General features: G+C 37.5%; 2 protein-coding genes across 6 annotated transcripts in view; one reads left to right on the top strand and one right to left on the bottom strand.

Annotated features, from left to right (window-relative positions):
- The first annotated feature begins 241 nt into the window (after nucleotides 1–241).
- cspp1b (centrosome and spindle pole associated protein 1b) lies at nucleotides 242–21,609 on the top strand. Of its 3 annotated transcripts, none has more exons than XM_067452504.1 (28): nucleotides 242–798; nucleotides 1,193–1,291; nucleotides 1,373–1,430; nucleotides 1,527–1,621; nucleotides 3,573–3,632; nucleotides 4,852–5,003; nucleotides 6,737–6,793; nucleotides 6,923–7,011; nucleotides 7,347–7,440; nucleotides 7,687–7,738; nucleotides 7,819–7,943; nucleotides 8,054–8,148; nucleotides 8,445–8,523; nucleotides 10,974–11,079; nucleotides 11,292–11,439; nucleotides 11,533–11,595; nucleotides 11,701–11,813; nucleotides 12,423–12,572; nucleotides 13,167–13,310; nucleotides 15,790–15,858; nucleotides 15,958–16,018; nucleotides 16,377–16,503; nucleotides 17,829–17,941; nucleotides 18,074–18,126; nucleotides 19,158–19,218; nucleotides 19,552–19,646; nucleotides 20,400–20,514; nucleotides 20,584–21,609. In XM_067452504.1, exons 2-28 carry the CDS (start codon nucleotides 1,193–1,195, stop codon nucleotides 20,745–20,747), a joined length of 2,637 nt encoding a protein of 878 aa, XP_067308605.1. In that variant the 5' UTR covers nucleotides 242–798; the 3' UTR covers nucleotides 20,748–21,609. The 3 variants fall into 3 exon arrangements, with proteins under 3 accessions (XP_067308605.1, XP_067308604.1, XP_067308606.1); XM_067452503.1 differs by having other exon boundaries at nucleotides 243–798; nucleotides 6,734–6,793; XM_067452505.1 differs by lacking the exon at nucleotides 6,737–6,793 and having other exon boundaries at nucleotides 243–798.
- A 187-nt stretch (nucleotides 21,610–21,796) lies between these two features.
- Nucleotides 21,797–24,856, bottom strand: part of LOC137089058 (guanylate-binding protein 1-like) — a 32,525-nt gene continuing 29,465 nt past the window's right edge. For all 3 annotated transcript variants that reach the window (XM_067452501.1, XM_067452502.1, XM_067452500.1), the window contains exons 7-11: nucleotides 24,513–24,790; nucleotides 24,210–24,419; nucleotides 22,658–22,760; nucleotides 22,241–22,434; nucleotides 21,797–22,133 (exon numbers count right to left, since the gene is read on the bottom strand). In XM_067452501.1, the coding sequence (XP_067308602.1) occupies nucleotides 21,909–22,133; nucleotides 22,241–22,434; nucleotides 22,658–22,760; nucleotides 24,210–24,419; nucleotides 24,513–24,790 (1,010 nt within the window). In that variant the 3' untranslated portion in view covers nucleotides 21,797–21,908. The remainder of the gene's footprint in view (nucleotides 22,134–22,240; nucleotides 22,435–22,657; nucleotides 22,761–24,209; nucleotides 24,420–24,512; nucleotides 24,791–24,856) is intronic.

Here is a 24,856-nt window from a genome sequence, read left to right as displayed (position 1 = left end):
ATATATATATATATATATATATATATATATATATATATATATATATATATATATATATATATATATATATATTAGAAATCACACACACACACACACACACACACACACACACACACACACACACACACACACACACACACACACACACACACACACACACATAGCGAAATGATGCGTATGTGCAATGAACACACAGAGAGAGAAAGGGTATTAAGATTACATTATTAAATTTATTTTTCTCATACAAAATAAAGAACCTTTATTCTAAATCCAAGGCCTTTTCCGGTTCGGCTTTAGACAACGTCACGACGTCACGACCGAACAGCGAAGCCTACCCGAGCGTCAGCAGCAGCAGCGAGAGGAAAACAGGAATAGCGGAAGAGAGGAAGTGGAAGACAAAAAGATGGGATAGAGGAGCTCTATATGTCAAGTGTGACCGGTGGTTAGAGAGCAGGACAATCCAATAAAATACAAAAATATATGGTTTATTTAAAACATTATTATGATTATTTCCAACACATGAACAGATCCAGCTATCAGATGACACGTTTAATCCCTTTACCCAATGAAACCTGGACAGTACATTTGCTGTTGAGATTATCAGTTCGCTTTAGATATCAGCTAAGATCTTAGATTTAGTATATAAAACACTTTAAGTCACTTTATTTAACATGTCGGATGTCGGTGTGATCTGATCAAATGGTGCTTTTGTGGAGTGGAAGAACAGATGTATTCAGTTTCAGAGTCGTGCCATCCGAGGATTAAACTGAACTTCAGCACCAGGAGGAGTTCAGAGAGGTGTGTAACCTGCACTTTCTCTCATTGTGTAATATGTATATGTGTGCATGCATCAGAGGTTTATGCGAGGCAGTAATGGTTACTAATTTGTTTCATCAGTTTTTGGACACCCACGCCTTACCTAAAGATGTCTCAATGTCATTAAATTAGATGAAATGCCTTAAAATATTTGCTTACTGTTACTTTAATGTCTAACATTTTACAGTAAAGTTTCGTTTGTTTACTATTAGTTACTATTATATTACTTTTATAACAGTTTACTATTATAACAGATAGGACCTTATTGTAAAGTGTTACCTATATTGTTTATGAATAATAGGTTATATGTATCTACAGGTGGCGCTGTTTATGTTTGATGTGCTTTGCTTTGCTTTAATATTTGCATGTATTCCAGATGGATGAGATACTGGAGAAGTTTCTGGAAGATCAGAAGACTAAGATAGCCGAAGAGAAGGCCTGTCTGGAACAGGAGCCCCCTTACATGGAAATGAGGGTGAGAGTTGGTGATTGGGATAATGAAAGCATGTTTGATTGGTCATTGTTGTAATGTTGTTTCATTTTTGTGTTGTATCAGAGGCGGACAGGCCACATTCTCCAGAAAGAGAACATCCCTCCACGCGCAAGTCAGCAAGGTACAGTTCTGAACTACTGTTAATACGGTTTTAATTAAATTTCTGTTATATACATACCTGGTTTTAAAGGTGTGTATGTATAATTTCATCGTGTAGATGGAGTGAGTCTGCCGCTCGGGGAGGAATATGAGCGAAAGAAACACAAACTGCAAGAAGAGCTTAGGAAAGATTACAGAAAATACATGGCAGAGGTGAGACACACTTATACACACATGCACACTTGGGCCCTGTACCAAATGAAGCCCATTAAGATCCTTAAATATCAGTATTCAAAGACAGTGGGTCTTATTCAGTAATAATTGCCTGGATAATTTGTATTTGTGCACACTGGAGAATTACTCTTGAAAAATCTCCATCTTAAAGCATGTGAATTTCTTAATTTTCTTCTAAACCTTATTCTAATAGTAATGCATTTGGAGTATTGTAAATGCAAAGTGGCTGCATGTTTGAGGTTAGTCTATAATACACATTAGACACCTCTAATAAATACCCAGATTATAGATGTCTCATTAGTTAGCTGTACATACGTGCATCTGCATTGTTGTACAGAGAAACTTTGCAGCTCAAGCTTAAATGCTCCTTTTTTACTCTTCACTGTATATGATGAAATATATTTAAAGGGATAGTTCAGCCAAAAACGAAAATTCTTTCATTAGTTCCAAAACCATAGGACCTTCGTTTATTTTCGGAACAGAAATGAATATATTTTTGATGAAATTCGAGAGCTCTCTGACCTTTCCATAGACAGCAATTAAATTAACACTTTCAAGGCCAAGAAAGGTGGTAAAAATATTGTTAAAATAGTCCAAATGAGTCCAGTGGTTCAACGTAATTTTATGATTCAACGAGAATACTTTTTGTGGGCAAAAATAACAGACATTATTCTTGTCTGTGTCAGTCTCCTACACATCTTACATTGGCCAGCATCACACACATGCTCATGTGAACAGCTTCGACCAATGGTAAGCCAACGTTCTGGCGTAACTCTGAAGTGCTGCACTATATTTACTACATCATCAGCGTAGGAGACTGACAGAGATGTGAAGAAATTGTGAAATAAAGTTATTTTTGTTTGTTTTTTGCCCACAAAAAGTATTCTCAACGCTTCATAAAATTAGGGTTGAGCCACTTTGGTCATATGGTCGAGTTTAAAGGTCCCGTTCTTCGCGTGTTTTCGAAAGGTTTGATTGTGTTTACAGTGTGCAATATAACATGAGTTCATGTTTCGCGTGTAAAAAAACACAGTATTTTCCACACAATTTACTTATCTGTACAGCGCTGTTTTCTCTGTCCTAAAAACGGCCTGATGATTTCCTTGTTCTAGGAAGTCCCTCCTTCAGAAACACGTAACGAGTTCTGATTGGGCCAGCGCTTCCCGTGTTGTGATTGGACAGCAGCTTAGCGCACTTTGCCCGGAAAGGTCCCGCCTCTTACCATAACGGGGAGATGCAAGCGCTGAATGCGCGCTCTTCTCCACGTGGGAGAGCAACAAGACCACACCCCATTTTTTGCGTGTTCTTGTTAGTCAACAAACGGTTCTAGTGACGTCATTACATCCCTGCACTTCCTGCTGTAGTCCAAACCGGCCGTTCGCTGTAGGCTTTGAAAGGGAACTTCTGTTAAATAAAATATCTCGCTTGGCATTGAACTTTGAGCTTTATAATTTGACAGGTATTATTTATGCTCTAACAGCAACATTACACACTAACTGAAGTTTGAAAGATGGAATCGCGAAGAACGGGACCTTTAACAATGTCTTTACTACCTTTCTGTGCCTTGAAAGTCTAAATTAAATTGCTCAATGGAGGGGTCAGAAAGGTCTGAGATTTCATCAAAGATATTTAAATTTTTGTTATAAAGATTGGTCTTATGGTTTTGGAACGACATGCGGGTGAGTGATTAATGACAGAATTTTCATTTTTAGGTGAACTAACCCTTCAAGGTGAAATATCTATGTATAAAATTTAATCTTAACTCGTATGTGTGGTTTCAGTTAATTTTTTTTATATGTAGAATAATTTTTTGTACAAATGTTATTGGTGAATCATGATTTGTTTGGGAAAGTATTTTTCACAGACAAATTTGTGTGAACACATACTTAGTGAATGAGACCCTAATCTAGAGTCTTCGTGTCTCTTGCAGAAAGATCACTGGGATGCTGGTGACATTCACACAGTTCCAGAGAGAAGAAGAATACCCAGGGTACAGTACTGGATCAAAAGCCTGATTGTTTGTTTGTCTCCTTGTATGACTGTATGTAGCCACGCCCCCTTTCAGCGCTGAGCTTGTTGTGTTCTGTCTTCCATTTTGTAGTTTCACAGCATGAGGGTACGATCTCACGGATTTATGAATGAAACGCTCATTTAAAAATTCCCCAGTCTTCTGACATTTCTGACATCCACTTCAAACATTACAATGCTCAACATAAGCTTTGTATATATATATAATTTTTTTAAACTTTACTTGCAGATATAATATAAAATAAAATATATAATATAAAATAAATACTATTAAATACTGCACTTAGAGTGAGGACCTTTCTAAACACACTTAAAAGGGTTAATTCACCCCAAAATACAAATTCTGTCATCATTTCACCCTTGTGTTGTCACTAACCCATAAGACTTTTGTTCATCTTTGGAAACACAAATTAAGATATTTGTTTAATAAAATCTGTTCCAGGTCCGTAATCTGAATTGACAGCTACATAACTTCCACTTTGACACCTTAAAAAAGTTATGTGGATAAAAGCCTAAATTTAATCTGTTCAGCAAATTGTGTCTCTTCAGAAAATTTGGCTACCGCCCAATTTATAATGGATTCGTTTTACGATCTCTTAATTAACTTTTTGAAGTGTCAAAGTGTCAGTTGCGTCAATATAAATTGCAAATATAATATATTTTCATTTAATTGAAAACTAATTAAGTGTAAGCAATTAAGTGTCAGAAAACATTACATTTAGTTTTAAACTTAAATATATAATTTTTAGGGGTATTTTTCCACAATAAGTACTTTTTTTGTTCTTTTTCACAAGGGACTGCACATTTACTGTTCTGTGTGGTTGAGATTTCACTTTCATATCTGTTGCTTTCACAAATTTTTGATATTTGCTGTCATGCCGGACAACTGAATGTTCTGATACAGTAAAGCAAAAAGTGATTTTTGATTTTATTTAACACAACTTTTGTCTACTAAAGAGTACAATGGGATTAACATGTTTTTGTGCATACCAAAAGGGTAATACTTTGTAATACCCCACTGTCCAATCCTTCTGATATCTGTCTTTCCATAAAAAAAGCCTCGTCATCTGCTACTATATTATAAATTACCATCTGGTTTTATTACTGTACCATGGCTCTGCCAGTGTGCTGTTTTGTAAGGGTTTGTCTCTTGCTCACAAAATGCTTGCTCGCTTTTTCAGACGGTCCGTGTGAGGAATGTGGCCACCCTTACAGAGGTGTGTGGTCTGGGATGGGGTTTGTGTAGCTCTGAGGAAGACTGCAGTGATGAAGAACTCATACTTTTACAAGGGAGGCGACATCAGAAAGAGAGAGACACCAAGACAGCAAACAGGTGAGGACAGAGAGAGATGTTTATTATTGGTGACTCATGTGCCATTATTATTGTGTTCTCTATAGACTGAATCTGAAACCCCATTTTTATTGTATATTATTTATATTTGTATCTATTTATTTCATTATTTTCTGTAGATTATGTATTTAGTTTGTATATATTATATACATTGCCCAGTTTAAAAAGTTGCTGTTTGTACTTAAATAGGCAAATGCTGAAAATCTTGATAAAAAATGTATGCACCTCTTGATGGAAATAACTAGCCTGACGTGGTCATACTCAATTCTAGTCAGAATATGAGTCTGAAAATGCTCCATTGGATTGTGATTATGGGGCGTGTTTCAACCGAACCAGGAAAGACCTCAATTGGATAGACCTACAACCAATCAGAGCAACGAAACGACACATTGTCAAATGTCAACATAGTTCAACTGCACTGTGTTGCCAAATCCGTGTTCTTTTCCCCGCGGGGTGTTTTCTATGTACGCGGGTTGAAGCGACTATTATGTGATATATAGACCCATGAGTGCAAATTTTAGCAGGCAACCTTGCCAAAATAACACACATTTCACCCCCCAAACGCCATTTTTCCCCCGGAGAACCCCCCGAGAAGCTATATTTTAGGGCTAGTAGTTGGCCGGTTTTGTTGTAAAAACTTGGCAACCCTGTCTGCTCGTGCGCTGGAATCAGGCTGGAATACACGATCTTTGCCGGTGTTGTAAAAAAATATATTTTTTTAATGATACACAGAGTACTTACCCAACATGATCATCATTTCTGAGAGAAATTGTGACGGTGATGCATATACAAACTAGTTTTCCGTTTAGGATTCAAAAAAATATAATCCAAGCCCCTTTGATGACGTGCATGGTTACGTTACTGATTATCATCTGTCCGTCATCGTCTAAAGCCCGCCCTGATGATTTCATTGGTCCGAACAGTTTCTGTTGGGGGATAATTAATCCTCTTTGGAGTGAGGCCAGACCGAACTGCCCGACCTAAAATTTTTGTGGGCGGGGCTAAGTTCGGCTGGCATCCAGGCTAGGAAATAACATCACAATGTTTACTTTCATCAAGAGGTGCGTACATTGTTGGTCCAGATCTTGTATTGAGAAGGCAAGACTCCAGCACTCTGTAAAGTCTCCTCCAGCACATCCCAAAGACTTGTAATCATAAAATGGCCCTGATATGTCGCTAGACATTAAGAAATCATGTTAATTTCAAATACTTATATCACTGACAACAGTAGTCCGGCCAGGATATTGTCATTTAAAAGTTGTTGTTTCAGCCCTCAACTGATGTTGATGTTGACATGTTGTGTTTTGGCCTGAAGCTCCACCCTCCACCTATCTACCAATCACAAAGTCAGTAGTGTTTCAGCATCCGGGTTGCCAGATCTGCTCTAGTTAAGAACTGTTGCCAAACATATAACATGGTAAAAAAAAAAAACATATTAATCACTCCAATATTGATCCAGTCATAGACTCTTAATCATTTGCCTATTGCCTATTTAAAAACATAAAAAAATTAATATGTGTACTGTACTATGTGTACTGTGCCCGATTAACTGAGACTTGTTACAGCACTTGCAGGCTGTTGCCCTTGTTTGTTTCATTGCTTCTATTGCTCTCCTCATTTGTAAGTCGCTTTGGATAAAAGCGTCTGCTAAATGATTAAATGTAATGGCCGTGTATTAATGGTATTCTCTTTATTTTTTTGTTGCTCATAAGAAGGGAAGAATTGTACTCGGAGACAGGACATCACACGAGCAAACTACAGCACAGGAACAGGTAAAAGACATGTTCACAGATACGATTTCTACTTTTACAGTATTGGCAAACTGGCCACTTTTATTTATTAGTATTTTGAATGGCAGAATGGTTTGGACCACATTTATCACTGCTCCTTTACTGTTGTAGAATGTCGGCATCCGTTGCGACCCAAGCCAATGACAGATCTGTATCTGCGGCCAGTGAGGATACAGTTTACACCACTGGACTCCTAATAGGTGAGAGTTCAAAATTGCGATTCTGATTGCCAAGAAGACCTTGTTACTGTTTTAATTGGCTCAATAACTGGAGAAGTGATGCTTCATTCAATGAAGAATGATTCTGATGGATTGTTCACCCAAAAGTGAATTTACTCATCCTCATGTCGTTCCTATAACTGTTTAGTTTTATTATGTTCTCCAAATATCTTCTTTTGTGTTCCGCAAAAGATATAAAGTCACACAGGTTTGGAATGACATGAATGTGAGTAAATGAAGACCTAATTTTCATTTTTAAGTGAACTATACCTTTAACTGAGGCTCAGGCTTCTGACATGGCTGAATTTGATTGACAGGTGCAACAGATTTGGAGGCCATGCAGAAGAGGAGAAAGGAGCGTTATAGACGTGAACTACAGGAACAGATTGCAGAGAAACAGTGTCACAGGAGGTGTGCTCATTCAAAATTGCCATCAATGACGACCATCATTTCCTCGAAAAATAAACCTTTTTCAAGTAAAAATAAAAATGTTTCCATTGAAATTGTTTAATGGAAAAAATGTACAATTCTGATATCCTTTACTTACCCTCAGGACGTTACAAAATCTCACTTCTTCTTCATGGATCATAAAAAAGATGTTAGGTAGAATGTTTATGCAGCTTTCATGAACTATCCCTGTAATTTAACTGTCTTTAGGGAGAAGGAACTGGACCTGAGACTTCAGAAAATAATGGATGCTGAGAAAAAGGTAACAAGATGTGTATTTGTGAGTGTGCGCTCATATTTGGTGATGTTCTTATGTTGATTTTCTGGTCTGTTCTTGTACAGCATCTTTGTGTGAGTGAGGCGACTGCATACAGAAAGCAACCTAGGGATGATGTCTTCCGCCTGGACACTGCCGAGCCTCCAGAGGGTCCTCTGCAATACAGGACAGACCCTCTGTCTCTGTGCAGGTATGCATCGATATAAGTGCACAAACACACAAATTCACACATGCTGTACTTTTAAACTGTACAGTGTACTTTTTTTTAGTAGTCACTGAAGTTTTTTTCCTTCCCTGCAGGAGGCCTTTTGTCCCTACTCACCTCCCATTCCTTGCAGATGCCTATAAGTCTCCAAATAATGATTCTGAGAGTTTGCTGAGCCCCAGCAGAGCTTGTAAGACACACAAATTACTACATTATATATATGTTTACTTGAAATAAGTTTTTTTTGTGTAAATTATTTGCTGATGAGAGCACGAAACATCAACATTTATGAACCAAATAATGCATTTCATTGTTCATTTTTGAGGACATTTTTGTTTACTTTTGTGCTTTAAACAATGTTGGAAGTGTATTGTGTTTTTTGGATCCTGCAGCAAAACCAGTTTGATCCATTCAGCATGAAAACTGTTCAGCTTTTCAGTTGATTCCCACTGGTGCTACATCATGAGTGTGTGTGTGTTTCCACAGATGGACCAATAGCGGGCGTTTTGTTTCCAACATCATCAGGAGAGCCACACCCACTCAGTCCTCACAACACTCCCAGACAGTAAGAGTGCAGCCGACACAGACACTCACACAAATGCAATTTTCCATACGCATTTCTGATTGTAATTTGTGTTTGTTTAGAAGCAGACATTAACACCAGGTAAAGTTGTCCAGCATCAGTCTGAGTATTGATAACTTCTCGCTAACTTTCAAGCAATTTTTTTAATAATAATATTAAAATTCTCTACATAACAATGTATCATGTTTAATGCCATGTTCGAGTTGAGGTCTGGTGGGAATATCCAAGTTGAAATGTCCCACTTTAGACCTCAGTGAGTTGCAGTGAATTACACATTGTGACCACATGATGTCGTCATGACCCAAGGAGAACATTTCATGTTTTTGTGTCAGTTATACAGCAAAAACTGAAACTGCAAAAGCAAAAATTACAAAAACAAAAATTAAATTATCATTATATAATCTTAGGCCCATTTTCACAGACAGGGTTTAGGCTAAGCTAGGATTAGGTCTTAGTTCAATTAGAAAATTTAAGTTATTTTTTTAACCATGCCCTAGAAAAAAAACATTACTGGTGTGCATCTAAAGCCACAAAACCACACATTTTAGGATATAAAAGTGTAAGTTTCTTTCAATTGAAACAACTCAAAAATGCATTTTAGTACAGGACTAGTTTAAGCCTTGTCTGTTAAAGGTGCCATCTGTAAAAATTGAGGTAAAAATATCCAAATAATGACCTACACGCATCAAAAGAATGAGAAGAAATAAGGGTGATGATGTCATTAAAAAAATGTCAAGTTATAGTGCTGCAGAGATATCAACCTTAATTAGCAGTAGCATTACTAGCCCCGGCCCGACAGGTATCGTAATACCAGTCTCGGGCATGGGAGGCGGTATGCGGGCAACATAACCACCAGCCAACCTGGCGTACTTGAACCTGATGTCAATCGTGTGGAAAGTACAACCCACTACTTCATTTCCTTTCAGGGAAGAGAGTGGACGGATGGCCGAAGCCCTTGGCCCCTTAAATGTATCTGATATGATAAAAATAGCTGTTTTTACCTGACCGGAAAAAGCGGAAGTGCGGGCGCCCGGTGACTGTGTTCTGTCCCGTCATAATAAAAGTCCCGGTACTCGCGAGTCGTTTAGAATAGGCGCCCTCCAGTGGACCAAAAGTTGCATAGTGCACCTTTAAACCAGGGTTAATGTTTAATGTTGAAAGGTTTTAATGTTTAAAAGTTTTTTTTTTTTTTACATTTGATGTAAGTTAGTTTCACACTATGCTTGTTAGAAGCAGGACTTGCCTCATGAGTTCACAAGTAGGATATCGGACATTGAGCAGCATTCCAGGTGTTATTTCCAAGTAGAAAAAAAATCTGAATTCCGACTTGTCTGCAATGCAGCATTAGACACAAACAATATCCAGTTTCTCCTGTATTTTCAAACTAATGGCAACTACTCTTCTACAGACTAACCTTATTTATTAAGATCTTGTGTTAGAACCAACTGATACAAACAAATTAGGGACAAGTTAGTTAGTTGTGTATGGGTACATCAAAACATCCCAGCTTAAATGGATAGTTCACTCCAGAAATGCGTTCTTCTGTGGAACACAAAAGAAGATATTTTGAAAATTTCTCTTGTCCTTTCAGTGGAATCCAATGGGCACCATTACTGTTTGGTTACCAACATTCTTTATTAAAAATGTAGCTCCACAAAAGAAAGAAAGTTGTGAAGGTGTGGAACGACATCAGAAGGAGTAAATGAGGATAGCATTTATATTTTGGGGTAAACTATCTCTTTAAGTGATAAGCTGAAAAGCTAGGTCTACCCTACAAAGGAGAGACCTTAAGTGCCACCATTATCTCAACAACTTTGTTCCGCAGATACTATAAAACACTTGTTGTACGCTGCAGGAAGCTAGGCATTATTAGTCATGTTAAAACATGGTACTCGTGGTAAATCAAGCAAATTTGATTTAAATAAAAAGACTGTGTTGAACTATATAACAATGATTCGTTTTCTGTCGATAAATGTATTCAAACAGTTGCTCATCTGACTAATAAAACATTTAATATATCAAAGCAGTTTCTACAAAATAAAATCGTGGATAATGCGGGGGAGGATGTCCTTGATAGGCGACGCATGGACACTTAAAATTGCTTAATTCTCTGGATTTAAACGTTCTTGGAAACAATAAGGATACTATAAGTACATAAGTCAACCCAATATATAGCATTGTTCTAGTGGTTTTGGATTAGCCTATTACATATTGTGCCTTTTAATTGAAAAGCATTTACCACCAATTCAGAACAAACTCTAATTGTAAAACAAATTTAAATTGAACAAATCCTAATTACCCAAAACCTGCTTTCTTCAGCCTTTTTTCACAATCAAAGATAGACTTTCAAACCATTTTCCTGTATGCAGACAGCTAATACACATCTTCATTTGTGGGGTATTGTGTTTTGTATTTGCTTGTGTGTGTTTCAGGAGGTTTCTGGGTGAAAGTGAAGGTGTGGGTTCAGGTATTTCTGTGTTTCCTGCACATGATGCTCAGAAAAACAGACTCGGCTATAAAGAGGAGCTCAGAAAGCAGGTGTGTGTCCTTATTGGATATATCCTTTTTGGAACAGTATTTCTTTATGATGTCTTCAACAGGGGTGTGTCTGTTAAATATGGCTGTGCATTTATTTGTCTAGTCTAACTTTCTACTTGGAAAAGTGCAATAGAACGCTTCTTAATGAAGATTTCCAAGTTTTTAGTTTGTTTATTTATGCGTGTGTGTGTGTGTGTGTGCCTCGTGAGTAGATAGAGGAACGGGCCGCACAGAGGAGGGTGGACAGAGAGGAGAAGAGAAGACTAGATGCAGAACTTGAAGCTGATATGAGAGCATATGAACCCTGGGGAAGGGGTGGAGCTGGTGCACCACTCAGAGACAGCACTGGAAATCTTATCAGTATGACTCATTTACTGTGACTCATCTCCAGCTATTTTGTTAGCTATGGAATGTCTGGCTATAGAAATGATGTGTTTGTGTGTGTGTGTGTAGCTGATCTGAAGCAGATGCACCTTTTGAATGCAGCAGCAGGAGCACAAAGACCGGAGAGGCCTGGTAACATTCTTGCACACGTGTTTTAGTTCACATGCAAACACGTATGATGTGCTTTGAGCAAAATGTTTACATTCTCAACTTAGTTGTATGTGCGTGTATCTAAAGGTTTTGTTGAGGCACACACTCCACAGTTTGCAAGAGGAAATGTGTTCAATCAGACGCTGTCACCCCAGCAACAACTGGATCAAGACCAATACAAAGCTTACCTGAAACACCAGGTACACATTTGCACTGCCGTTCAAAATCAAAGTTCAAAATGAATGCTTTCATTCAGCATGGACACATGAAATTTATTTTACATTTTATCAAAAATTATTTTTAAGGTTCTATTTGTCAAAAAATCTAGAAAAAAATGATTAAATTTAATCAAAGTTGCCACATCAATATTAAGCTTCTTTTCACGATGATGATAAGAATTGAGCACCAAAATCTGCATATTAGAATGATTTCTGAAGGATCATGTGACTGAGGACTGGAGTAATGGTGCTGAAAATTCAGCTTTGCCATCACAGGAATAAATGACATTTTAAAATACATTAAAATAGAAAAGTAATTTTTAAATTGTTATATTACGCAATATTACTGCTTTATAGTTTTGATGAATGCAGCCTTGCTGAGCATAAGAGACATATTAATTTTATTTATTTTTTAAAAGTAACGTATCTACATGAACATACAGACTCCTCAAACTCATATTCATAAATGTGCAGGATTAAATTAGATTTTCAGTGTGGTTAATTTTTTTTTACTTTTGGACCCCACTGTACCTATATATAAAAGCCATCATGATCTTTGTATGTTGTTTTTCTGTGTGTGTGTGACATTAGATGGACGAGAAGCGAAGGAAGCAAGCAGAGGAGAGAGAGCGGATGAGGGCAGAGGAGGAGAGGGAGGACAGACGACTGGCAGAACAGAGAGAGAAAATCAGGAGAGAGTATGAAGAGGAGCAGGAGAGCAGGAAACGCAGAGAGATGGAGGTTAGACTCACACACACTCCTGCTCTGTGGTATTTTTTGGGATGCACAGAGTCAATTTCAGTATTAGCGTGGATATTAAATTGTGCATGTAAAAATGTTTTTAATGTTTTTTTTTAGATTAGCTTTCCTAGCTCTTACTTAAAGTTAATGTTTAAAAAAAACACTAATAATTGAATAACACATTTAAATGTTAAATGAAAATTGAAAATGATTGACTGTAGATTTAATGTTGATTATTATAGAATTGTAATATATATTTCATGGCAAAAAATATGAAAAAGTTCTGCGCCAATTTATACAAGCAAAGTAGTTTTTGGCTGTATAAAAGACAGCCAAAGGAAGCAAGCAGAGGAGAGAGAGCGGATGAGGGCAGAGGAGGAGAGGGAGGACAGATGACTGGCAGAACAGAGAGAGAAAATCAGGAGAGAGTATGAAGAGGAGCTGGCTATTTTCCAAAGGACATTTTTAATATCAGTGGCCTAATGCAATTATTAAAAATCTCCTTATCTTGCTCTAAACTAAACAATTGATTTAATTGTGATTATTATATTTAACTGTCATACAAACTTTTTTTATATATAAATTCTTTTATAGCAAAAACTGAAGAATGAAGAACTTGTTCGTCTGGCGGAGGAGAGACGGAGAGATGCAGAGAAAAAGAAAAAAGACGAAGAAGAGAAACAGAGAGCAGCTCTCCGCAAAGAAGAAGAGCAAGAGAGACAAATACGGCTGCAGCAGGTGTGTGGTTCTCTCTGAGTGTGGATGTGAATTTTCTGCAGTGAGCTATATTTCACATAAGCTGTATATGATGCAAAGTTCTGCCATGAAACTCTAGATAGGGCCGGCTGATAGGTCTTTAAAGGGATAGTTCTCTCCAAAATGAAAATTCTGTCATCATTTACTCACCCTAAAAGGTTTGGAATGATGTAATGTGATGTAATGATGACAGAATTTTCATTTTTGGGTTAGCTATCCCTTTAACTCAATCTGCTGCAGTCACATCATTCTCTATAACAGTTCTCAAACCTTTTGGGACCAGGGATCCCTTATAGGGTATAAAATATTCCAAGGACCCCCTTATAATTATAACAGTGATTAAACTTAAACTGAATGGGGGTGAGAGACTGGGAGTAATCTGTACAGTCTATTTTGTATTTTGCACTGATATTTAATATTAAAGGACAACTCCGGTAAGAAATTAACCTAGGGGTAATTAACAGATGGTTACCGAGTAGATCGTTCTCTGGGATGCGTTTTCATGAAAATCAAATGTAAAGAGTTTTATCTTTAAAAACAGATTAGCTTATAACGCTAGTCTATGGGGCACAGGGTAGACACAGGGTAGTAAAAATAAATCGCTAGTTAATACCACTAACAAGGCTCCAAATAGCCTCACACTAACACGGTAGCATAATGAGGGACCCTATATGCAAACCGACGCATTGAGAACGTTGTAAGTGTACAAACAGTTTAATAAGAAGACACTTTATAAATACAGCGCATTACGCGTTCACGGACAGGCGCCATCTTGGAAAACAGTCTCGACGAATCGATCCACGAGCGCTGTTCTAAGTGAGCTGGTCGATAGGAATTAAGTTTGTGAAATGTAATAACATGGACATTTTTATTTTTATTTATTTATTTTCTCTGTTGTGTTCAGTGTTTTCTTCCGGAAACAACGGACCATATGAGATTCCAAGTCACAGTTCATCACTTAGAACAGCGCTTGTAGCTCGACGAGTCGAGACTGTTTTCCAAGATGGCGCCTGTCCGTGAATGCGTAATGCGCTGTGTTTATAAAGTATCTTCTTATTAAACTGTTTGTACACTTACAACGTTCTCAATGCTTCGGTTTGCATGTAGAGACCCTCATTATGCTACTGTGTTAGTGTGAGGCTATTTGTAGCCTAGTTAGTGGTATTAACTAGCGATTTAATTTTACTACCCGGTGCCCCATAGACTAGTGTTATAAGCTAATCTGTTTTTAGAGATGAAACTCTTTACATTCGATGAAAACAAATCACAGAGAACGATCTAGTCTGTAACCATCTGTTTATTACACCTAGGTTCATTTCTCACCGGAGTTGTCCTTTAAAACCCAATAAAAACAATGTTAAAAAATAAATACAATTATAACATAGACACTTGGATTTTCTGTAAAGCTGCTTTGAAACAATATGTATTTTGAAATCCACTGTACGAAAAAAAATCTGAATTGAATTTAAATTGAATGTAACATTTTGTTAACTTTTTGCTTATTTGACTTTAAATGATTGATATAAGTAATTTAGGAATATAAGAACATTTTAGATGATACAAATACGAATTATAGTCCGAACAATTTGATAGGCCTATAGCAAATTAGGACCCACTTTATATTAGGTGGCCTTAACCACTATGTACTAACATTTTAATTAATCATTTGGTACAAGGCACTTATTGTGTACATACATGTTTTTACATTGTACTTACATTTTAAAAATACCTGCATGTAATTACGTCTGTAATTAATTTCTGTAGTTACATTTGTAATTACACAGTTGTCACTTCCCTTACGCCTAACCCTACCCTTAAACGGACCCACACCACCACACCTGTCCCTAACCCTACCCTTAAACTGACCCACACCTGTCCCTAACCCTACCCTTAAACGGACCCACACCTGTCCCTAACTCTACCCGTATCCCACCTCAATATCAGCAAAAGTGCTTTGCAATACAATTTGAACACAGTAAGTACATTGTACTTATTTTTCGATGTAAGTACATAGTGCTTAAAGCCACCTAATATAAAGTGGGGCCGCACATTTTTTCACACACCACGTGGCTAATGGTCACAGCTCGGCTAATTATCACCACCACTTTGAGAACCGCTTCTCTATAGGGCACAGCTGATTAGTTCCTGATGTATCAGTAGCCAATAAGCACGTTGCTCAACAATCAAAAACCACCTTCCCCAGCTCCACCTCTATAGATATGCTATAGGTAGTTAATCTATGCTATATTGTACAGACGCAGCATGCCTTTTTTGCCTGTTGTGTATGTATTGGCAGTAGCAACGACAACAGCAGGAGCTGATCTATTTTGCCAGGACCAAACATACCAACATTGTAATATCCATTACCATGCTAAACTGAGTTGTCATGATAGACCTAAATCTGCTGTCCATAGAAGTAGTGATTGTGTGTGACTGTTTTGTTGTTGTGATGCTTTTTTAGGTTCAACGTGCGCCATCCCCTCCTATCCCTACCTTACAGAACAAACACCGCAACCCTTCAAACGCTACAGTAACAAACACTCCGTTAAACTCAAGACACTTACTGAAACAAACAAACATTGTAAAAACTCATGCTCTCTTCACTCATTTATTTCTGTACATTCTTCAGGAAATCTCTCCGTTTCGGACTTCACCATCTCGTGAGCACAGAAACCATCAGAGAACAGAGAGTAATATCATGATGAGAATGTCCTATTGTTTTTATATTAGGCTAATAATATGTGCTACACCCTAAACCTGACCCTTACAGAAATTGCTTGTCAATTTTAGATTTGATTTAAAAAATGATTTAGTCCATCCATTGTCAAGCCATTAATAATTTTGGGAAGTCTCTACAGTGTAGGTGATTTTAGGTATTGACTTTAGTTCATAGACTAAGACGTTAAGTACATATAATTTTTAAGATTATTCATTTGCAATTTTTAGATCTTTACTTTAGTTGTGTTATGAACTTTTTTAGATTGTTTGGTTTGCTTACAAATTAGTCAATTTTTGAGGGTTTAATGTATTTGTTTGTCTTCTCTTCAGAAGACAGAAGTGAGGTTGTTAATGAGCTGAGTGTGTTAAGAAGACATCTGCGCAGTGAACAATGGCGTCTGGAGGAGCAGATCTTGCAGACAGAGTGGGAGCCTCTCCCCTCCCCCTTCACTGACAGGTACAGTGTGCTCTTATGAGTGTGCAATAATGTTTAAAGTGTAATATTTTAGTCTGACACTTTACCACATGTGACCTGTTTGTTAACCTACGGTACATGAATACTAGCCTGACAAGCCAGACCCACATCAAGATGTTTGGTCTGGAAACTCACCATAGACAGGGCTCAATCCGAGGGGCGGGATAAACGGTTGTCTTTCAAACTCCCTCTGCACGCGATAGGATAGCACTACAACCAACCAGAGCAACGAAGGTGAAACAGAGCTTGTTGATAGATTAAACATTCGCCGTATCCGGTCAGCAAAACTCAGAACACATCTTCCCTTTTTAAGAATGACTTCAGTGCCGCTCTTTGTTCTTTTCTTAGAGAAAAGCTGAACTCCAAGTCTTCCTGAGTTGCGGTCAAAACTGATTCGAAAGACCGCCGTTCGCCAGTTTCTGTGTTTACTAGAAGCACGCAAACGCAACTCGGCCGTCGTCATTATGGCCCCTCCCACCTACTCTATACACGATGTGATTGGTCCGGCAAGAGTTAGGCGAATACAGCTCAGAAGGGTATTGAGAGTTCCTAGACGACGCTTGCGGGCAGATTAAATTTGCTGCCGCTAGAGTGCGTCTAGATTTCTAGGCTACATGAATACAGCAGGTCACTGCAGTTGTACTGTGTCAGAGACATGTATATAAGCCTTTCCCAGGCTTGGCTGGTTTGTACTGGTTTTAACTGGTTCAACTAAATGAGCTGTTTTTTATAGTTAATGAGCATTAAGTAATCATCTGTGATCTCTCAAACTAATTTTACTGTCTGGAAGGAAATGATACTTAGGAAGTATCATGCATAAAATGTGATGATGTTTACATAACAGAAATACGCCCAATGAATTGTAGGATTGCATGACTACAAAACTGATCTAAAAGATATAGACACAAATGAAAGAATAACTCAAATGGCAGCTTAGCTTTTCAGACTTATAGTTCATGTATTCTAGTCTTACCCAATGTAAGGTTTTCATTCAGAATTGCTTGATGTATCCAAAAATATCATAATCACAAACATTATATAACTTTAAACAGTAGTTCTGGTTCTAGATGCTGATTGATTAGTATTGGCTACATTAATACACTATGACATTCCAGTCCAGTAAAACTTCATTGTCAATGTGCAACACATAAAAAACACATTTGGTTATATCCTCCTGAAAAAAAAGTTTACTTTTGATGAATTTTCTTCAATAAATTGTATATTTTTACTATGTACTTGATTTTTTATATAAGCAACATTGTGAAAGCTTTGACTATTTTATAATATAGCTTTCCGTGTGTTTTTAGGCCCAGGGTGGATGTTTTTGACATGGCGCGCTTGCGAATGCCCGTTCGAGGCCCCTCCTCCCGTGGCACTGAGCCAATCAGCTCAAAGAAAACCGATGACATCATGTACAGGGGTATTTCACTCTAAAGCAGATCAGAGCATATTAAACTAATTTGTAGTTGGCTACAATTAAATATAGTGTCCGAAATGAGAACTCACTTCATCTTTCATGCAGGAACTGACACTCTTTTTTGTTATTTCTCAGATACCTTTATGCCTCTTCCTAGAACACGGCAGTCTTCCTCTCTCACTATGAATGTAAGGCATGCTTTTTCACTTCCTGTGCTTGTTATTTTCTTTGTATTCTGCTGTGCCAGAAGTACTTGTGAAGCCACTTAAATCCTGAGTTAAAGGATAAGTTCACTTTAAAATGAAAATTTCTTGATATTTTACTCACGCCCATCTCATCCAAGATGTCTTTCTTTCTTCAGTCGAAAATAAATTACGTTTTTTTGAGGAAAACATTCCAGGATTTTTCTCCACACCATTGACTTCAATGGCAACCAAAATGTCGAAGGTCCAAATCAATGCAGTTTCAAAGGGCTTTGAAGGGATTTAGAGGCTCTGCGCCATCCCAGATGAGGAATAGGGTCTTTATAGCGATTTTTTTTAAAAATGAATATACTTAATTGCTCATCTTGTGCTGCTCTGCGGCCCGCCAGTGATTGCTCAATCAAGCCGAAAAGGTCACACTAGACGTAGGCAGAAGTATCGCCCCCATGTTTACAAAGCGCACATGCAAAGACTAATACAAACGCCCTTTAGCAATTAAATAAGGTAAAAATGATGACAAACTATTTTAAAGTTGAAAATGGAGGGTTTTTTAATAAAAGGCGTTTGCGTTAGTCCTCACATGTTCGCTTGAGGCGGTACTTCCGCCTATATCTAGTGTGATGTTTTTATGTGATTGGGCAATCTGGCGAGCCGCAGAGCAGCTTAAGATGAGCAATTTAGGTTAAAAATATATATCAGTTCTTTTTTTTTAAATAACTGATCCTTTCGCTAGACCCTATTCCTCATCTGGGATAGCGCAGAGCCTCTAAAGCCCTTTGAAACTGCATTGATTTGAACCTTCGACATTTTGGTTGCCATGGAAGTCAATGGTGTGGCGAAAAATCCTGAAATGTTTTCCTCAAAAAACATTTCTTTTCAACTGAAGAAAGAAAGACAGGAACATCTTGAATGTGATGGGGTGAGTTAAAAAATAAGGAATTTCTCATTTTGAAGCAAACTAATGCTTAAAGACTGAATGATGTTTAACATGGCAGTGCTGTTTTTCTATCACACAGAGGAACCGAGATGTTGAGGGGGGACGAGGATCTGTGCTTCTTTCAGAGAGTGAATTTATCGGTGGGATCACGCATATCTTTAATTGTTTGAGTATAACTAAATAACATTTATTTCATTATATACAGTGGCCCCAATTTTTTTTTGATACTTAAGGCACACTTAAAAATGTATGCAATGTTTGTTCATTAAATAACAAAATATCAAATGAAGAGATATTTATTTTAAAGAATATGAACACACTTGAAAAATATGAATACACTTTTCAAATATTTCACGAGATGTTTTTGAAAAAGAGTTAAATATCACTCTCTTACTACATATTCTGTTTTTTGTGTGTGTTTGAATACACACTGTTGACTGCTGGTCTACAGTTGTCTTATTATTTACCATTAGATCAGAATGGAGTTGCTTTTCCACTTCCTCCAGATGTTGAGAGGAAACCTGCAAAACCATCTGCACGAGAACGACGCAGACTAGCAAACCTTCAGGTAATTCAGGTCTAAACATAATCTAGTGGCTTCACACTCTTATAGACTACAGTACAATTTATACTGACAAAATTGCATGCCATTTTTATTATCAGTCTTTATTTGTTCATGTGTCAGTTGCTTCATTATTACAGATATTTTCAAACAAACGTGAATTGTCCGATACATAAAAAGAAAGAACTCAACTGCATTTCACACAACTCATGATATGCTAATGTTAAACACTCTTACACAACTTAACCAACATCAACCGCAACCGCATCTAGCATTATATTTTCCGAGAAACGTTTCTGTGGTTGAAATGATGGTGCTAAAAAACACTGATGTTTTCTAGCTAGATTTTATCTACCCCAAATACAAAATAAGTTTGGAGTAAGATTCTGAAGTGTGCATACGATAGAAACTTTACTATCCCATAATGCCATAGGAGAGGATTTGTGAATGGCAGTAATGCGACACAACTGACACTGTAGATCATAAAATAAAAACATGGCGACTGTAGTACGTCCGGATTACATTTATAAGTCTATACAGAACATACGTTTAAAAAAATATATTTATTCAAAATAAGAACCTACTCAAGACACTGGCTGCGATTTTGGACGCAGCCAATGTCAAGAGCGGGTAATCTGGGGTTGTGATCTTGAAGTAACTTACATACTTGGGTTTAGATTATCACTCTACTATTCCCATTCTTTTGTTTTGACTTCAATATGAAGTGGAAAATATGTCTAAGCGAACATGTGTGTTTAGGGTGCAGAAAAGCAACCGGTACAGCAGCATTCCTTCAGTATAAGGAATCTCAGAGACACAAACACTCTCAGGATGAAGAGACTACAAGCCTTCGGTCATCACAACACCACAGCAGGTGTGTTTGTCTCTGTGTATGTTCTGTGATTCTTTTAAGATGCAGAACTTATTTCAATTATGTGTTTAGGGGGCTTCTTTGATGATGAAGATGAAGCTGGTCATCGTGATGAGCGTTTTACCCTGCCGTCTCCTGGCAGGCCCAGTTCCATTGATACAGCCACTACAGAGCCCTGGGTTCGAGCAGAGTCGTCAGACACGCTTAGGAGGCTGATGTCTGGCTCTGAACTCTAAGACAGGTGTAGGATGGGCTATCACACACAACTGCATATATAGGACAATTTATGTAATGTTCAGAAGTCTTGAGCAAATAAAAGACTGATCAACAGAATCTCTATGAGATCAGCTAATTGACTGCGTAACAAATTCCCTCCTGGAAGATGATTGGTGGATTCATGATATCCAGTGAAAAGGCAGTTTTTTATGTGATCTATGCTTCTTTTTTTTTTTTTTACAGTTTCAAGCCATCAATTCCTTTTAGTAATAGTTCATAAATGGCAGTTTTTCAAAAAGTTTTTTTACATCAGGATTCTCCAGAATAAATGGCACTTATTGAAAGTACTGTATTCCTGATTGCTTGGAGGCATAAGGCCCATTCCTACCAAGAAAATGGTTTTAAAAATAGTTGTACATTTTAAGGAATAGTGGAGTTCAAACCATAAATATGTTAATGGCACAGAGAAACAAATTTTTTGGAATCGCTTTAAAACACTTTTTAACCAGAATCCAAAGAATTTTGTGGATTTAAAGCTTGTGCATTTAAAGTAGCAGTGTGTGCTTATGATAAAAATAAAGTATTTGTCCATTGGTGTGGATGCTAATATACAACCACATTTCCAGAAAAGAGACAATTTGTAAAATTCAGGTAAATCAATCTGTGATTGATAATTATCTTTTACCTTTATTTATCTGACAAAAAATACAAAGAAAAGATTTACAATGTTTTCACTAACCAATGTAATTGTATTATATATATATATAAACACATTTTGATGGCTGCAATAGTCACATCACCTTTCCTTTTAATTGATTTTTTTAATCATTTGGGAATTGAGGATACTGCAGTTTTTCGCCCAGTATTGCCTGACACATGCCAGGTGCTTTTCGTTTTATTCTATTATCTTTTCACTTGTATTTTGCGTCCCTCCCAACTTTTTAGGAGTGTGTTGCAGCCATCAAAATTTGCTTATATTTACACAATACAGTTAAGTTGGTCAGTGGAAACATTGGAGCACTTTTCTTTGTATGTTTGTCAGTTAAATAAAGTTAAGAGAATAAACAAATCACAGATCTCTTGGTTTTATTGTATTTCACAAAATGTCCCATTTTTTTTTTGGAAATGGTGTTTTGGCAGTCAGTGGTGTGAATGGCATGTGTGGGATGCAAAAACTACTTTTAACTGAACCATTTCGCAACTGCAGACACACCACGGTCAATTAACTTAGGGACAAAGCTTGGCACAATTATTTCTGCTGCAGCACTGACACCATCCAAAACCCGCGTGATTCTGGATGGTTTCGACTTTTCTTCGTTATCCATTTCAGATCGTAGGCAGTCAATCTGTCTCTGCAGGCGGGAGACTTCCTGATCGAAGCCCTTCTGTAGAAGAGCATCCTTCTCCTGCAATACAAACAGACACAAATTAAAGAATTGCTAACCCTGACTTTAACCTTTAAATTCTCTGGAGCACAACAAAAGAACATTTTGAAATGAAGTACTGTTCTTACCTTCAGTTTGGCTTTCAGGACTCGTTCATTATCTTTCCTCATTCTCTCTTGCTCTCTCTCCATCTGACGAACGATCTGATTGACATGTTCATCATGGGTTCTCTGCATGTCTTTAAACGCCTGCTTTTGTAACCGGTTCTGTTCCTTGAGGCCTCTTTGCCGCTGCTTTAAGATCTCATTCTTTAATCTCTGCACTGTATAGAGAAAGATAGAGGGTTAAAAAAACTCCTTCTGATCTAACAGCTTTACTAACTATCCCCATATATACCACCAGCCTGATGTATGCAGTTTAAAAGGACTTAGGACGGGGATAATCAATCGCCATAACCATTTATTACAGTCATTATACCATATTGAGTATCATTGAGAGCCTTGTGTTTGAATGATAGAAAAGTGTGCAAATTATTTGAATTGTACCCTCTTGTTCCTGTTCGGCTGCACTTAGAGATTGGTCGGCTTGTAGAATCATATTTCCAACCTTTTCCTTTGCTTTCAAAAACTTGCTCAACACTTCTTCACTCTGTCAAAATGAAATGTTAGGTACAATTTAAAACGGGTTACTTGTGAGTTATTAAATGTTAAAAATAGTGAACGAGTACAAAATGGCAAGTAATCCGTGTTTTTTGTCGTTAATTACAACTATTACAATTTATTATTGTCAATTGAAAAAAGCTGACAAACTAAAAAATAAAATAAGTTAAAGTACTACAATTTATTCAACCGAAATAAAATTAGATATAAACCAAACCCTGCTAAAAAGACAATCACATCAAATTTTTAAAGTGGTCATTGGATGCAAAAAAATCAGATGCTCTGAAAATCAGATGCAGAGAAAATTTCAAGCAACATTGTTAAAAATGCCACGCCATGAGTGTGATGTGAATAATTGATGATGGGCACAGCTAGTGCATGCAATGTCTGGGTGGGTCCCATAGGTGGGTCCCAATCAGAAGCTGAGCTCGCCGATTTCATCTGCTCTCGCTGAGAGAGAAGGAGTCTTGCCTCTCTGTGCTCGCAGATAGCGTTCTTTTCAGAACGCGACCCCGCTCCCTAACACCCTCCAATTTTATTCCTCCTGTGAACATGCAAGGAAAAAAACTGTGGGGCAGAGGATCTCCTCATGTTGGCTCAGCCCCCACGTGATTTGCTCTCCCCACAGGTAGAGGTTCCCCGTCCATTTCCTCGGCTCTATACCTTAAAGTGGGCCATCTTTGCCTCCTGGTGCAAAACCCAGGGCAATGACCCCTAACCTGTGACATATCTCAGATATTGTCATTCCTTCAAGACTTAATCGGTTCCCCCCTCTACTTTTAAAGTCTATGTTGCAGCTATAGCAGCTTAACATGCTCTTATAGCTGTAGGGGGTCACTGTGAACAGAGCTGTTTTTAAGGAGTTAAAAATGGTGTAGTTTTACACAAAAATTAAGGAATTTTAACCAAAGTATGTTACAGAAGTTACACTAAAAACCCTAAAGAATCATATCAACGTTTGGAAAATGGGCATCTGATGACCCCTTTAAACTAAAATGATAAAACTGAAAACATAAAAGTAAAAGCTATTTCAAAAGATTAATAAATACTATACTAATATATAAACAATATTAAAATAACACTGACCCATACAACTTGAGTCCTATATTAGAAATCTTCTAAAGCCATTTGACACCTTTGTGTCATATTTTCATTAAATAAGTGAAAAATTGGACTGTTCCTCATGCAAAGTTATCATATGCTGTTGTGTACTATAGCACTTGGGGTGTACGGACCACTTTTATAGTGGGATTTTTGGGGACATTTTTAAACTAGAATAGTGCTGTTTGAGGTCACTATGGATCTTTGTGAAAAACCATAACCATTTCATAAAGGCATGTTATTTTTAATCTTTATGAGCATTTAAGATATTGATCATTGCTGTTGAGACTATTCAAAACAATAGAGCACAAGCAGAGCATGCATACATGTCCTGTACCATTATTTGTGACCGTGTTCTTGCTCTGTACTTCTCAGTCAGCTGTGCGAGCATGTCTTTGTACTGTCGGTATCCTCCAGGTTTCAGGTATAATCCGTTAGAAATGCCTTTTTCCAGTTTATTAAACACTTGCAGAACAGCCTTACACTTTGTGACAGATTCTTCCTGATTCTGCTGGCATATCTGTTGATATTCATCATAAATTTTCCCCTAAAACAATAGAAATAAACATAGGATTTAAATTTGTGCTTTGCTTTTGTATAGATGTGCTGTTTAATTTTATTGTGCCAGTGGGTACTTTACCATGAGCTCTTTTTGGTAGATCTGGTCATTGTCATTGAAGGACATGGTGATGAAACCTTCAATGGCCTTCTTCTCTGCGACTGTGTGGATGTTGGCCAGATCTGCAGGATCCATAGGAAGCTGAGCTGTGCTGAGCATATCGGTCATGTAGGTTTCCAGGGCCTGATCCACTGCACGGACGTTCTGGATCTTAGCCAGAGACACGACTGCGTTCTCCAGACACGGAACCTTCCCGCTGCGGATCGCCTCTACATAAACCTCAGCAAGATTCCCCAGAGCTGTCAGGAAACACAACTCGATAGCTCAGTCAGCCATTTGGGTTTTCACATTTCATTAAATCTCTA

Source organism: Pseudorasbora parva, chromosome 9, assembly GCF_024679245.1.
Source record: "Pseudorasbora parva isolate DD20220531a chromosome 9, ASM2467924v1, whole genome shotgun sequence".
Classification (NCBI taxonomy): domain Eukaryota; kingdom Metazoa; phylum Chordata; class Actinopteri; order Cypriniformes; family Gobionidae; genus Pseudorasbora; species Pseudorasbora parva.
Note: the sequence above shows the minus strand (reverse complement) of the source record. Positions and strands in the feature narration are given on the sequence as shown.

Coding starts and splice junctions, on each gene's coding strand:
- cspp1b (XM_067452503.1), top strand. CDS start 1,193: ATGGATGAGATACTGGAGAAGTTTCTGGAAGATCAGAAGACTAAGATA. Junction 6,794..6,922: donor AAACTACAGCACAGGAACAG/GTAAAAGACATG, acceptor TTACTGTTGTAG/AATGTCGGCATCCGTTGCGA. Junction 8,524..10,973: donor CCTCACAACACTCCCAGACA/GTAAGAGTGCAG, acceptor TGTGTGTTTCAG/GAGGTTTCTGGGTGAAAGTG.